General features: G+C 34.2%; 1 protein-coding gene across 4 annotated transcripts in view; it reads left to right on the plus strand.

Annotated features, from left to right (window-relative positions):
• Positions 1–474: 474 nt before the first annotated feature.
• The window catches only part of SMC5 (structural maintenance of chromosomes 5), an 83,607-nt gene continuing 67,112 nt past the window's right edge, over positions 475–16,969 (plus strand). Inside the window, exons 1-3 of one of the 4 annotated variants that reach the window (XM_039838095.1) lie at positions 475–765; positions 5,002–5,143; positions 12,920–12,972. In XM_039838095.1, coding sequence (XP_039694029.1) covers positions 581–765; positions 5,002–5,143; positions 12,920–12,972 — 380 coding nt within the window. In that variant the 5' untranslated portion in view covers positions 475–580. The remainder of the gene's footprint in view (positions 766–5,001; positions 5,144–12,919; positions 12,973–16,969) is intronic. The other 3 variants (XM_039838329.1, XM_039838171.1, XM_039838243.1) reach the window with 3 other exon arrangements.

Raw genomic sequence — 16,969 nt, forward strand, 5'->3', positions numbered from 1 at the left:
TTCTTTTTTCTTTTTCTTTTTTTTTTTTTGACACGGGTATCTGACTGAAAGCAAAGAGGAAGCAAACTGAGAAGACGAAGAGCCAAAGACCTGCGATTCCCGGCGCACTGGGGCAGACGGTCAGGTGGAATCCGCACAATGCTGGCAGCACGTCGCCTGCTTCCGTCCCCTCCGGCCCCGAGTCCTCAACCCGCCCCAGCAACCCGGGCGTCATTGCAAACGCCTCTTTTCGTCCCCTCGCGTATCTGTTTCTTCTGAACGTTAAAAGGGCTGTAATTGAAATCTTTGGATAAGTTAAAAAACAACAACAACCCTGAAAACTGCAGGAATGTACAAAGAAGTGACGTAGCCACATTCTGCACCTCCCCAACCCCACCCACCGGCATTCTCCGACGCGCAGGCCTCCCGGCCCGGGGCGGGGTGTGCCCGCTGACGCCGGCGGGCCGGGACTACGCAGGCGCGGGGCGGACTCTCGGGCGGTGTCGCGCGCCGGGCAGTTCGCGCGGGAGCGGGACGAAGGGGTGCCGGGACTTGGGTCGGTGGGAACGGAAGCCGCTGCGGGGCGGAGAGGAAGCCCAGGATGGCGACTCCGAGCAGGAAGACCTCGACCCCAACCCCCCTGCCCTCCAAGAGACCCCCCCCGAGAGATCCCTCGTCGGAGGTCCCGAGCAAGAGAAGGACCTCGGCCCCGCCAGCGCCGCCACTGCCGTCGTCTGGGCCTTTCGTGGAAGGCTCTATCGTCCGCATCGCGATGGAGAACTTTCTGTGAGTGGCCGGAGGCCGTGCGGCGGCGGCGGGGGAGGCGAGTGGGCCCGCGGGCCGGGGGCGCACGCCGAGTGCGTGCGTGTGGGTGGGTGGATACGTGTGCCTGGCTTGCGGGTCTGGCCTTGAATTTGTGCCGGGGTTACCGAGGCTGTGGAGATTGATGTTTATGTTGATGTGCTAGGTGTGTGTCTTGTGTGATGCGTTTTTTTTTTTTAATTCCACCAGCGTTTTTTGAAGGCGTCATTTGGCGGGTAGTGAATGTAGTAGGGATTAGATATCTGCCTACTGAAAGTCATAGTCTATAGAGGGAGGACATAATCTGTAATTAACAAAACTATGGGCCCTGGGGGCTTATAGGAAGCAACATTTAAATCAGAGTGGTAGCGATGATGTGGCAGATTTGTAAAGCGTAGGCAGTTACCAGGTGGTTAAAGATGGTGAAGGTTGTACAGGATGGAGGTTGAAATGTATAAGAAAATTAATCCTTACTCTTAGTTGTTGGGCCTCCCAACAGACCCTTGACCCCTACAAATCCATCTTCCCTGGTTCCTTTCTCTCCCTTTCAGTCAACTAATAATCATAAAAATCATTTTAAAATTTAGTAATATATTTTAACACAAATACCGTGTTAGGATAGCACCTTACAGTTATTTAGACAACGTTTTTTGTTTGTTTTTTTAAAGCTTGCATATAGTGGCGGAGGGGTACGAATGGCAATAACAGTGTCAATTTTTTTTTTCCAAGCACCTGTCATGTGCCAGGTATAGAAGTAGGTATTTTATTTATACAATGCTCTTATTCTTTCCTCATAACAACTCTTTATGTTATCTCCATTCATCAGATAAGTTCAGAGGTTAATTTGCCCATGTTTACACTGCTAATAAGTAGCTGAATTACTATTGGAATACAGATCAGGAAAGATCATCAAATGAGTTATCTACTGTAATATTGTATATATAAGGGTGCCGTGGGGTTACAAAGGATAAAGGGTTAATATCCACAACTGTGAGAAAGGGCTTTATATGGAGGTTTTAGAAGTCCTACAAGAAAGGGAAAGCACTGTAGACAGAAGGACCTGCCTGCAACAGTTAGTTATATTTAGGAAAAATCAAGTATTTTAATAGGAAAGAACATAGGATGTGAGTGAATATGTGGGCCTAGGTGATACTGAAGAGGTAGGCAACTGTTGAGGGTCTGTGTTTACTATACTAAGGAATTCCAACTTAATTCTATAAGCAACCAGGATGCATATTAAGTAGGGAATGGCATGTGACTTGTATTACTATGGAAGCAGTGTAAAGGATAATTTCAAAAGAGTGCCAGAAGACTTTTATGATATGAAGGCAGGTGATGATCAGGGTTTGAACCTAGGAGTAGCAGTGGTGAGTAAGAATGTAAAGAAAACATTTGACAGGATCTGGCTACAGATTAATTGTGAAGCACGAGGGTAAGAGAGGAGTGCACCATTGACCAGTTAGTTGGTCAGATATGGTGCTAGTCAGAAGAGGGAGCAATTTGGGAAGGATAATAATAATTGCCTTTTGCATCCTGTTACTTGAAGTTTCCTTTGGGGCATCTGAAAGAGCTCTTCAGTAGGCAGTATTTACAAGTGTTTGGAGCTTACAGGAAAATGTGGACAGGTGAGAGATTTGAGAATCATACATATAGGTGATTGTTGAAGTTAAAGAAATGATCGAGATTGCCTTTAAAGGAAATACAAATAGGAATAGATGGCCAAGTGTAGAGTCCTGGAGGAATGCCAACATTTAAGGGTTAGCTGAAGAGGAATTCACAGACTGAGAAGGAACTGTTCAGGGAGGTAAGAGGAGAACCGTGGGAGAATATTATCAAAGAAGCCAAGGAAAAAGAGCATTTCAAAAATATCTGCTACATTGAAGTCAGATAACAAGACTGAAAAGAGCCCACTGCATTTTAGCATTAGGAAATCTTTGGCTCTTTGATTGAAACAGTGAAAGAAGTAAACTGTGCAAGTTGTAAAAGAATGAATGAGTATGAAGGAGTAAACTTGGATGTGAAGAGGAGAAAAAAGGTTGCTGGAAAGCACATAGCTAGGTGAGGTTTTATTTTCACAGTAAGAGGACTTTTAAGAATGAAGTAAGAGGGTAGGCCTAGAGAACCGAAATGGCCTGAAAGAGAGTGGTCAAAGAAGGATTCCTATGAGTAAACCAAGTCAAATAAAGTTGGGAGTGGAGGGAGATATTTCTTGGCAGAAGGAACAGCATGTGCAAAGGGTTGGAGAAAGAAGGAAGACTAAAATAGTCCAGAAATTGAAAGAAATTCATTGTAGGTAGAATTTAGAAGTCTAATTAGAGCATAGAGGAAGGAGATAGAAAGTAGACAAAGGTGAAGCCAGAACTAAATTATGAAGGATCCAATTTTTTTTTTTTTTAGTTTTTCTTTATTTTTTTTAACTGGCGATATCAGATTTGTATGTCTACCAACATGATTTGGGAACTGATTGAATGATGTAGGGAGGTTGTGGATAGAGGTGAAGGAGATGGTAGAATCAAAGATGATTCAAAACTAATGCCTGGGTTTCTAACATGGGCAGTGGGATGAATGATGATACCATTCACCTAAGAGACCACAAGAGTGGTTTTGGACGGGGAAGATGGTGGGTTTTGTTTTGAACATGTTAAGTTTGAGGTGACTGCTGTGGGACATCCAAATAAAGTTATTGAAGTGTGGTGATTGCATCTGTAAGTCATTTTGGCTGATTTTCAGCACATAGATGCTACCTGAGACCATGGAGAATATATGAGATACCAGGCAAAGTGTATAGGCTTAGAAGAGGGTGAGCCTTTGACAATAGCTCTTTCAGGGGGAGTTCGGAGAAAAGGGAACTTATAAAAAGGGAATTCCCCAAAATATTGTAGAATCAGAACAGTTAATTTTTTTAAAGACAAAGGCTTTTTGTTGTTGGCAACTTTTCTTGTTTACAAATATATGTTATATAGGCCAGAGATTCTCATGCTTTTTTCTGTTGTTTTTATTGTTTTCTTAAATACCAGTTGCATCACTATTTTAGTAAGACAGTTGCGCAGAGATTTCACAGCAGGAAATTCAAGTGTTAAAAGAATGGGGCTTCCTGTGTTGGGATTAAGAAGTTCCAAGTCAGATAATTTTCTAGGTGTCTGAAGTTCCCAAACCAGTTTTATTTTAACTTTATAAATAAAGAGTTCATGCTAACAGAACAAAGTATCTAAAAAGATAAAATAGATACTGTGTAGAGATGAGGGTTTGTAAACCTGCTAGAAAATACTCCTTTACCACCTGTTTTTATTTTCATTACCACCTGGCATTTCAAAATTATTAATTTCTTTGAATATTAAAGTTGAAATGTGTTATGTATTTAGCAGGTTAGTAGCAGGTAAGACGTTTATTCTTGGGGAATTAGTTGGCAGCTAACTAAAACCCAATGAGAACAAAACATAATTTATGGGTTTTAATTCAGGGCATTCAAAGACAAGGTAGAAGAATATCCGAGTCAGGGTTTGCTTCACATTTTGCCATAGCTAGCTGTCCCTGGCAACCAATAAGGATCAGATGCAACTGTTGTAGGTAGAGTGCTGGATAGCGTGCAGCTTTCTGGCACAAGGGAATAGTACAGAAATACTTGGCATTGATGCATTCATGTTTCTTCCTATAGGAATAAAATTTATTTGAACATGGACTGACAATGCATTCTTTGGTGAATCTCTGACAGCATGTTAAAGGAAATGGATGAAATTAAAAAATAATAATAATAAAATGAAACAATTGGGTTGATATATATTTTGTTTTCTAATTAGAATAAAAATAATTTGATCGGATTATTTTGAATATTGGAATATGAGAAGTCGTTGTTAAGCATTTTAATTCAAGAGAAATTAAACGTAAAATCTGCAGATTTAAGATGAGTCGTGGTTTCTCTTAAATAAAATTTTAAAAATTATTTTATTTGTATAGTAGCTTTGATATTTTCTCATAAAATTGTTAAAAAATATCAAACTTTGCTTTATTTAACACTTACAGTTAAAAATGATATATTCATTGATAGATATTTCCCTTTAGTTTATTAACAACCTATAAATAACATTAAATTTGTAAGATTAGCTAGCTTTTAAAGGAATTTGAAGAAGCCTATAAATAATGATAATTTAAAACAAGTGCTTTTGGAAAGAAAATATTCTTTACTTCTTCTCTGTTTAGTAATTTCACGTCTTTGTAATTCAGAACATATGATATCTGTGAAGTATGTCCTGGACCCCACTTGAATATGATTATTGGAGCTAATGGAACAGGGAAGTCCAGCATTGTGTGTGCCATTTGCCTTGGATTAGCAGGCAAACCTGCTTTCATGGGACGGGCAGATAAGGTGAGTTAATATAAGTACTTGTACTTTTAAAAAAAAATTTAAAGTGATGACTTGCTTTTACTAACAAATCAATTTCTACATCTCAGTTCTTTGGGTATAGCAAATGTGTAGTGCTTAAATATAAAGAATAAAGTTGGCAGGTAGAGAAGCTGAGAGGAGATTTCCATTTCTAGAAATAGTTTGGGCTATATACATACCGAGGAAATTCTCCAAGTACATAACACTTGAAATGTTTGTATGTTAAAAACTTTTGAAAGGTTTTTTAGAAATATATTGTGGGGCTTGTGGAAAGGTGAAATAAATTTACCAGGGGCAGAAACAGAGTGTGGGTCTGAAGATTTAAGCAAGCTCTGGAGTTTCTTCCCTAGGGGCATTTGCTGACCTTGCACCCTGAAGCCTGGCTTTGAATTGGTCTCACAGGATTGAGAGTCTTGCAGGTGGGGGAAGGGCTAGAAGATAAAACTAGAAGCCAAGCATTGTGTGTAGCAGAAAAAACACCTCAGAATGGGACCAAAGGATTACTTACTTATCTCATTATTAGCTCTGAATACATTGGAAGGAAAAAAAATCTTCCAAAGAAGTCTTAACCACAACCCTAGCACATGTTTGGGGTCAGAATTCATATTACCTTGTGTGGCCTAAATATCATAAATTATAATTTTAGTTTAAAGTAGTCCTAGTTAGTAATATCTCCAGGCACTGGCAGAAGCAAATGCAGTCCTCTTAAGGAAAATATCTTCAGATCAGTCCTCAAAAGAATTTAAACATAAAGTCCCAAGAAATTTGTGAATTCATAACTAAAAATCACAAAACATGAGAGAAAATGAATCACCAAAGATAGGAGCTAACAAAATCAGCAGAGTGCACAATCAGACCTATGAAGCCTGTAGGTAGAGATAAACTAGGAATATTTAATTAGTGTGAGGAAATAAAAGAAGGTTGCAAGTGTAATAATAGGAATGAGTAACGAAAAGATCAGGTTAAAAAAAAGAATCAAATAGAACTTAAATAAAAATGTATTACTTGAAGAGAGAAACTTGATGGACAGGTAAAACTAAGCAGACACATTTGAGAATTTGTAAACTAAAACACTAAGATTTTTCTTAAATGCAATAAGAGATAAAGAGAAAATAAAATTGAAGTTGAGACATGATAGGTAAGTAAAAGAAGATCCAGTTTTTAAAGTTTCTCCAGTGGGGGATAATAAACTAAGGAAGAGGCAATATTTGAAGAAAGAATGACTAAGAATTTTCCAGAAATGTTGAAAATTTTGTATTCTCAGATTTAAAGAGCAGTATAAATGAATTACACAAATAGACACATTCTAGGGAATTAGAGAAGACTAAACACATTAGTAATATGTTGTCAGAATAGTGAGACAAAGAGAAAAAAATAAACTTCCTCACTAAAGGAACTTTGAAAGTATACAATTTAGGAAGAAGGAACATGATCCCAGAATGAAAGTCTGAGCAAAGAAATGATAAACATCAAGGAAAGTTATATGCAAACTATAAAATAACACTAATATCTACTTTGTGAAGTTTAAATCAGATAGAACTAACTATTGTCCTTCCTGGCCAACTGGAAGGAAGTGATCAGAGTTAAAGTATTCTATGGATTTGTATTGTTGGGAGGAAGTTAAAATAATCGATTAACTTCAGAGTTTATTTAAATATTCATGTTAAATTTCTAAGGTAAACTAAAACAATTGAAATCCGTAAATCCTCCAAACCAGAAAGGTAAAAAAGAATAAGAGAAAGGAAGGAAAAAACCACTGCCCAGACAGCTCAGAGAAGCCTTGAGAAAAGAAGATGAGAAAAGAAATAGATATAGAAAATGAAATCATTAAAAAACATAAAATGAAAAGATAGAAATATATGCAAATATAATTACAATAATACAGATGGTCTAAATTCTTAGGAAGTCTGTTAGATAAATAAAACAAAGTTCAGTTCCATTCTGTTTAAAATAAGAATATCTAAAATAAAAACCTATAGAAAAAAGGATAAAAAAATACATACCAGGCAAATATACAAAAGAAAATAGGTGTGGCTGAATTAAATACCAGACAAAATAGACTGTAAAGCAAAAATACTTTTAGAGATAAAAAAGGTTATTAAATATTGATGAAAAGTTCAGTTCAGCAAGAAAATACAGTTCTCAACTCGAATTCACATGATCTAGCTCCAGAACATATAAGCAAAAACAACTTTTAACAAGAAGTTAACAGATGCGTAATCAAAGTGGAAGAGCTATTAGTAATCAATAGATCAATCAGATAAAGAATTAGTTAGAATACAGGCATACCTCAGATACTATAGGTTTAGTTCCAAACCGCAACAGTAAAGCGAATATCACAATAAAAGGAGTCACACTAAAGTGTTGGTTTCCCAGTGCATATTAAAAGTTATGCTTATACTATACTGTAGTCTGTTAAGTGTGCAATAGCATTATGTCTGAAGAACAATGAACATACCTTAATTTAAAAATGCTTTATTGCTAAAAAAGCTGTCATATGAGCCTTTAGTGAGTCATAATCTTTTTAGCACTGATAGACTTGCTCAATGCAGGGTTTCCACAAACCTTCAATTTTTAAAAAACGCAATATCTGTGAAGTGTAATAAAACAAGGTATTCATGTACAGAAGATTTGAACAACAGTTAAGCTTGAACTAATGGACATGTTATAAACACAACGATTGGAGAGCAAACATTCTTTTTGAGCACAAATGGAACGTTTCTAAAAACCATTTACTGAGCCATAAAGCAAATATCAAAAATATCAAAGAATTGGTACCATACAGACTATATTCTCTGATCACAATGCTGTTAAGGGAGAAATAACAAAAAGGTAACTAAAATTTTCCTATTTGTTCAGGATAAAAAACGTACTTCTGTATTATACACAGGTCAAAGAAGAAATCTTAATGGAAATTGAAAAATAAGGGAGGAATTAATAAAATAATTAACAATGATATAATAGGCACTACAAAACTAAAAAATGCTTTAAAAAAAGGCTAATGAAATTAGTAACTTTCGAGAAGATAAGGGGGAGATAAAGAAAAAAATGAAAGAATGAAAAAAAGTATTAATTAAGATATGTTATATTGTAGTCCAGACAACCCCCAAATTTAAGTGGTTTAAAATACAAAAGAGTTAATTTTTGTTATTTATCCAGTGTAGGCCCTTTGTGGTCACTTAGGTACCTAAGTTGATGGAGTCTGTATTTTAATACACATTTAGGAAGGGAATTGGCTGTTAAAATTTCTGACAGAAAAGTGACATATGTTTTTTCTTCTCACATTTTATTGCCACGCCTTGCATCAGAGAAAATGAGCAAAAGCAGTACTGCTGTGGGCATGAAGGAGAACCAGGATATTCATTAAGTGCCCTGATGACTGCCACCGGGGCATTACCAGGATGCAGCAGAAATTTAAAAGACTATAAGAGACTATAACTTTATGCTAATAGATTTAAAAATTTTTAAAGGGAATATACAGGCTTCTGCAACTATATAAATTATCAAAATTGACTCGATAACTAGAAAAAATAAGTCAGCTGTTTAATTTTTCTCAGAACACCAAATAATTACGGCTTAGTTCAAACAGCAGTAGTTTACTATTTTACATAGAAAATATGACTCTGGGTACCAAAATCAATTAAGGAAAGAATGAGAAAATTACAAGCCAGTCTCACTGATGAATATAAAAGCAAAAATCTCAAAAAATAGAAACTTTAGCCTCCTGTGTCTAATAATACATAAGATGCATAATACATCATGACCAAATTGAATTTATTCAAGGAATGAGAGATTGATTGAACATTAGAAAAAACTGACAAGGAGAACTATATGATCATCTCAATTGAGATAAAAGCATTCAATTAAATTCCACAGTAATTTAGGATTTAAAACTCTTAGCAAATTCAGAATAGAAGGGATCTTATCTTCCTTAATTTCATAAAAGATATCTATGAAAATGTAGCAAAGTCAGGAATAAGCGAAGGTTGCCTACTATCACTGCTGTTCAACATTGTACTGGAAGTTCTAAGTAGACCGGAAGGTGAGACAGAAAAGATACAAGTTGGAAAGTCAGAAAACTCATTCACAGGTCAGATTAGTGTCTGCATAAAAACCACAAAAGAAGCTCTAGGTAAGCCTTCTGATGAATTAATATAGAATTTTATTAGCATTGCTAGATATAAGATTATATAACAAAATAAGTTGCATATCTGTACACTAACAATGAACAGAAAAATGCAGTTAAAAATAGATACCATTTGCAATAGCAACAAAAGTACAAGTTAGCAATAAACATTACATGTAAGACCTATATGCAGAAATTAATACAATTTTATTTAAAAACTTTAAAGTTTGATTAAATGGAGAGAGACCCTATATAAATGGGCAGAAAGACCTAATATAAAAATGTCATTCTTCACATTGATCTGCATAGTCATTGTCATTCCAGTTAAAATATTCAGCACTGTTTACAGCAAATTACAAACTGGTTCTAAAATTTAGATGGAAGAACAAAGGACCAGAGAATAGCTTAGATACTCCTAAGAAATAGAACAAAATAGGAAAACTTGTCCTACCAGATATTGAGACTTAATATGAAGTTAAAATAATTTAAGATGTGCGTTTGGTGTAGGAATGTAAAATAGACCAGTGTGATGCGACAAAATAAAAAGCCCAGGTACAATGCCATGTTTAGTAGACTCTTGATTTATGATAGAACTGACATTGTATATGAATGGGGGAAAATGAATAAATAGTACTGAGATAGTTGGTTATTCATATAAGAAAAAAAGGAAACTGAGTCCTATCCTCATACCTTACAAAAATCAATTCCAGGTGGATTGAAGATCTAAGTGTGATTGACCAGAACGTTTTGGAAGATATAAGTAATAGAGGAAAATATCTTTGTGACTTTAGATTAAAGAACAATTTTTTTAAATATGTAGATCAAAAAGGAAAATATTGATAAATTCAACCAAAACAAAATTAAGAAATTTCTGTTTATCAAAAAACACCAAAAAGAAAGATGAGCCACAAATTGGGAGAAGGTATATAACACATAACAAAAGATTGGTATCTAGAATATATAATAAGCAAAACAATAACAACTCAGAAGAAAAATAGGCAAAAGATATGATCAGATGTCTCACAGAAGAGGCAGCTCAACAGTCAATAAATATGAAAAGATGCTCAACTTCTTTAATGATCAGAGAAATGCAAATTAACCCTGGCATAGTATATCCATTAGGCTTACAAAAATTTTGCCAGAGCCATATACTTACAAGGCTATGGAACACTGGGAATTTTGATACTCTCTTGGTGGGAATGTAAATTTATGCAGCTTCCTTGGAAAATGATATGGCATTACCTAGTAAATTTGTAGGTGCATATGCCCAATCAGATTTTACTCTTGGATAGGCTTAGTAAGCTCTTGTACATTTATACTAGATGAACTAATGGAAATATTTATAGCGGTATTGTTTACAGTACTAGTATAAAATAAAATTGCATGTTATGTGATAGTGAAAATCTTTGCTTTAGTATATTGGTTAAATCTCAAAAACATTAAGAAAAATACCATCTTGGAAGAATACATGTAATATGAGTTTATAGAATGGTCAAAAAATATTTTTAATATTTAGAGATGTATATAGCAAAACTAATGAAAAGCAAAAGGATGATCAACAAATCATCTTAGAGATTACATTTGTTGAGGGGAGAGAAGAATGCAATTGTGGTGAGTTATACAAGGAATGTTAGATAGACTGATAATGTTCAGTTCCTTAAATTGGTAGATAAATGGTTTTATTTCTAAACAGTACATGATGATGTTTATATATGCTGTTTGGTATAAATTTCACATAAAGACATGTTTTAAAAAGAAAGTCTGAATGTTGAGTTGCTACTCCACTGTAAAATATTGTTAAAACTTGAAATGATTCTTTATATTTTTCTAAAACTATTAAAAACATTGCAATTATATCAAAATAATGTTTCTTAACCAGGCTTAAAATTTAATCTAGTGTTACAAGATTGAGATGTATAACCATGAAATTATAAACCTATTCAGAAATGGATGTGTTTTTAAGGCTATATGGGAGGCATTGATGAGGTAAAAAAGATACCATTCTGTTAATAATTAGCCTTGCGACCTTAGTTGTCTGGACCTCACTTTTTCTTTATTTCAAAGATAAGGGCATTGGCATAGATAACTTTCAAGGACCAACTCAGATATTTATAAATATTAATGTATAGTTTTTTAATTGTTAGAAATCATTTATCAAATCCTTATCTCTGTATAATGGTCAGCTGGATTGTACTCCAAGGGCTGTACAGTAAGAATAGATGGGGCCGTAACAGTTTTCACCAACCTTTTTATATATTTTTGTCATAAAGAAGATATCTCTTATCCTTGAGCGGTAGGGCTTTTAAAGGCAGCTGTGGAATGCAGTGTTTCTTAGGTGACAGACTGCAGACCTTTGGATATCCACAGATTTATTTAGAGGCTGCCCATGTTCTCAGCAAAACTATTTTTAATGTTGTATTTATATTTAAATGCTGTTATAAAAATTGAACACTGACATGTTCTGTACCATTTATATATATACTTCACAATAAGAACTGCCTCCTGATTTTTTTTTATTCTGATTGGTAGCAAGTATTTTAATTGCTATAAGCTAATGAGCAGATAGCACACTTACAAAAATGCCATTGTTTTTCCTATTTATGAATAAACTAGAACAGAGAAGTTTAAGTAACCTGGTCAAGGTCATACAACTTATATATGATTGAATTGAGATTTGAACCTGGACAGTGTATGTTAAAGCCTGTACTCTTAATCATTAAGCTGTACTTTCTGGTTATAACAACAGGCTTTCTTTTCCATCTTTGTGGGCCTCAGTTTCATCATCTATAAAATGGATATAATATATATCTCATAAGGTTGCTTGTGAGTATTAAATGAGAAAATTATATACAAAGTACTTTGCATAGTAGCATTTAGTAATGCTTAATAAATGTTAATTGTGGTTATAGTTGTCATCATTGCCATTACTACTATTAAAAAGAATTATTCGCAAGGTGTATTTTCCACTGTTTTTTTTTTTTTTAGTGTTACTTATAGCCTGATTTAAGATCCAATCTGATTTTTTTAGGCATGGTGTGTTTTCATGCTTATGCTCATATTTGTATAGAAACTAACTCAAATATGTCTTACTATGTAAATTGTGCTTAAATTGTATTTACTATGCATATTCTTTTATAAAAAAATATTTGGTGACAATATATCCTAATTAATAACAGGATGGATAATATTGGAGTGGTTGTTAATAATTTAATCTGTGTAATTCCATAGAAGTCTCCAATGGTAATAAGGAGATTGGGTATAGCTCTTTATGATTATTCTGTATAGTACCTGTTTTCTCACTGGCTTTTTCTCTTCTTTCTGAGAATGTGTTTGGTATAGTGGCTAAGTACACAGGCTCTGGAACCAGACTACCTGGGTTCAGATCTTTGCTCTGTAACACTTACTGGCTTTGTTACAAGTTTTGTAAGAGGCTCTCTGGCACATAAAAGCTTCAGGACATGATAACGAATATTATTATTGTTCGTGAGTAGAAACAGTGGAGGGGTCCAAAACTGGGAAGAGTACCTTTACAAAGTGATGGGAATGGATATACAGAGTAGTTATTGAATGAGTCTTGATCTCTCCAATAATAATGACATCACACAGCTCACTTTGTCTTTTTTATTTCTTAGGTTGGCTTTTTTGTGAAGAGAGGTTGTTCCAAGGGCATGGTTGAAATTGAATTGTAAGTGTTAAGTGCTGAAATCACTTTTTTTCCTATAATTTCTTAGTTTTTGTTCATGCTTTCCTGATGACTTCAGAAAAGACTAATAATATAGTATTATAACATAAATATTGGAAATATTTCAAGAATACTTTAGATAAGTTTTTTTAATACATCTTTTAAAATCTAAATTGTAAGAATTTTCTTTCAGTGAAATTCTTAGAGAAGTAGATATATTGGAGATAATGAAATAGAAATATACTACTCTTAAATATTCATTATGAAGTTACAGTATTTTTTACAAATTTAAGATTTTTGTGTGTGTGGTGATTTTGAAAGTAATGCTTGTTAAAAAATAACAAATAGAAGTGTATAAAGTTGAAAATGAAGGCCTTCTTCCTGTAATTCTACTTATAGAAATAACCACTGTTAATAAGTTGATGAATCTCATGTATGGCAAGTCCTTGGCACCAGTGTCTCCATTTTCCATTTTCTCCCTCATAATTCATTATGGTAGTATTTTCTCTTGAGCCTACATGTTCTCAACACTCTTGGCAGCCATTTCTGATGGATCAGAGTTAGTATTCAAGATGAAACCAGTTAACTATCTTGGTGTATATACTTTCAGTCTTTTATACATGTATATACACATTGCTTAGATGATTTTCAGAGAGTTGTTTTTTGGAATGTTTATGGAAAGTCATGGAAATTTTTAGCTGAAATAGTTCTCAAGGATCATCTGAGAGTCCTATCATTGGAATATGAAGAAATGATCTTTTTACTCAAAAATTGTTAGAAAACTTTATGTAGTGATGAGAAATAGGTACATGTGGAAGTAAAAAGAAAAGAGATTATACTCAACTTATTAAAATATAATAATAGTATATAGACCTGAGTAAATGGAAACATTATGTTCCTAGAAAGTTAATATCATTATTAATATTCTTTTCCAAATTAATGTATAAATTTAGTATAATTCCAACAGATCTCAACAGGTAAATTTACAAGTTGATTCTAAAGTTCATCTGGAAGAATAAATGTGCCAGAAAACCTAAGATTTTGAAAAAGCAGAATCATGAATAAAACATTCGTGTGCTAGATGTTAAACTATACTATAAAGCTGTTGATAGTATGATATTGGTACAGAAAATTAGAAGAGCAGAATGGAGAAAATAGAGACAGAGCTAAAGGTATATGAGAATTTAATTCATTGTAAAGGTGGTTGTAAGTATGAGGTATAAATTACTTAAGTTGAAATAATTGGTTATTAATTTTTTAACAAAATTTTAGAGCTTTAGCAAACACTATGCATAAATGTGGATGTGTTAAAGGTTGAGTGAAAAGATATATGTGTATATATATATATAACAAAAAATAATAGAAAAAAATGTAGACTATTTTTAGATCTTAGTAAAGGAAAAAGCCTTTCTAAGCAGAACAGGATACTCAATAACCATAAAAAGGAAGATAGGAAATTTAGGTTTCATAGAAATCAAGCTAAAAATAATGGACTAAAAATAGTTTAAAATGAGTGACAGATGGGAGAAAACATTTTCAGCACGGATAGCATGTACACATCTTAAAATTTAAGAATACCAATGTCTCATACAAATTAGTAAAAATTATAAACAACTTGATAGAACATAAGCAAAGAAATTTAGCACAAAGTAAAAATAAATGGCTGATAAATATAAAAAGAGGCTATACCTCAGTTATTAAGGAGATGAAAATGAGGGTTTTTTTACCTTTCTGCTCTGAAAATTTTTTAAATAAAATTCAGCAACATGAAGGTATAAGGAAATTGATCCTGTCTTGCACTGTTTGTGGGAGTGTAAGCAGAATATCCTATTGGGCAGTATCTATCTGCCAAAATAGGGTTTTAAAGAAGAATATTCTTTGTTCTGGTTACTGTTCTAGAGAATGTCTACTCATTTGTTCAAAATTAGCTTCATCCTAATTTTAATAGTGAAAAATTATAAACAACTCAAAAGTCTGTCATATGATAAATGGCTAAACAAAATGTGATGTAGCCATACAGTGACATATTAGTCATTAAAAGGAATAAAGTACTGATAGATAATGAGTGAACCTTGAAAACATTATGCTTAGTGAAAGAAACCAAACACAAAAGACTGCATATTGTATGATTTCCATTATATGAATTGTTCAGAATAGGCAAATTCATAGAGACAAATCAGTGGTTGCTGGAGGATGAGGGGAGGAGAGAAATGGGAAATGACTGCTTAACAGGTGGGCTCCTTTTTGGGGTGATGAAAATTTTCTGGAATTACAGAATTACAGTGGTGATAATTGCACAACCTTGTAGATATATTACAAACCATTATTGATACATATTCTTTTAACTGTATACCTAAAAGTGGTTAAAATGCTAAATTTTGTATGTGTATTTTACCACAATAAAAGAAGAAAGCTGAATTGTACACTTCTAAGTGGTGGATTATGCGATATGTGAATTACATTTCAATTTAAAAAAATTGCCAGATATTCCTGGGTTAGCCTTGATGCCATTGATTGATCACAGTGGTTTCTTAGATATTGAAACTAAAACATATCTACTAAGTCAGTCATATTTATAAAATAGAGTATTAATATTTAAGATTCAGAAGTTCATTATGTATGGTTGCAGGTCTTAAGCCCTCCTGACCTTCTACTGTGAATTAACCAAGGTCTAGTTTTCCTAGTTACCTAAAGAGAGAAACTTCTTGGTGTGCAGTAGCTACTATCTCTAATAATCTAACTAGTAACCATAAACCAGAGTTGCTTTGAGAGTACCAAACATGAAAGGATTCAATAATAGTTGTTGAAATTGTTATTGTTACTGACGAAATACATTAATTGGCCACGTACTCATTGAGTGGAATGGTGGATAGAATAATCTCTGGCATGCACTTATGCAGTCATTTTTCAAATATTTATGGAGTACCTATAGAGGGCTGGGAGATACATCATTTTGCCCTTAAGGAATTTATGATTAGGGACATGGAGGGGCAGATAAATAAATAGATAAAATACACATTGTGTTAGATGGTGTTAAGTACTATGTGATAAAATAAAGGAGGAAAAGAGGATAGAGAGTACCGGAGTACAGTTTATAGTATTAACTAGGATGATCAGGAAAGATCTCACTGAGAAAATGGTATTTAACCCAAGACTTGAAGGAAATAAGAGGATGAGCCTGGGGACATTTGGAGAAACCGCATTTTAGCATTTCAGGTAGAGGAATCTGCTAGTGCAAAAACTCTGCAGGTGGTACCCAGTGTGACTGGATCACTGTAAACAGGAGAATAGTAAAAGATAAGGTCTGAAAATATCAGGGAGCCAGCTCCTGGGGCCTTGTAGGCTGAAGTAAAGACTCTACATTTATTTTGAATAGGATGTGAAGCCGCTAGCATTTGAACAAAGGAATGGCATGATCTAATTTAAACTTTAACCAGACCTAAATAGTTGTTGTGTGAAAAATAGACTGCAGCAGAAGAGAGGCAAAAGCAAGAATATCAGTTAAATGACTAATATGGTAACTCTAAGAGAGATGAAGATAGCTTAGGTTTTGCTCACAAATTGGATATAGGGCGTGGAAGAAAGAGGCATCTAGGACTGCAAGGTATGTGGCATCCTTAAGAGTAGAGCTTCAGTTAGGTAAAGAAATCTGCTACAGGAGGTTTTGGGGTAAAATCAGAAGTTCATTTTCGAATATATCATATATCGTTGAATTAAGATGCCACCACTTATAAAATGCAGCTTCCAATTAAGTGATGGCAGTTTAATTATGATAGTTGAAATGTGCATCCCAATCTTAGAAATGTTAAGATGTAAAACAAGTGCTTTTCCTAGTTAATAAAACACTGAGTAATGTTTGAGTTGCCTAGTAGATGTTCAGATGGAAATGTTGAATGAGCAGTTAGATACATAAACCAGTTATTAGGGGAAAAGTCTAGGCTGAAGATAATATATTCAGAAAGTTGTTAGTATGATGGATGAAATCACCAAGGAAGAAGAC

This window comes from Pteropus medius, unplaced genomic scaffold, assembly GCF_902729225.1.
Source record: "Pteropus medius unplaced genomic scaffold, Ma_sr-lr_union100, whole genome shotgun sequence".
NCBI classification, from domain to species: Eukaryota; Metazoa; Chordata; class Mammalia; order Chiroptera; family Pteropodidae; genus Pteropus; species Pteropus medius.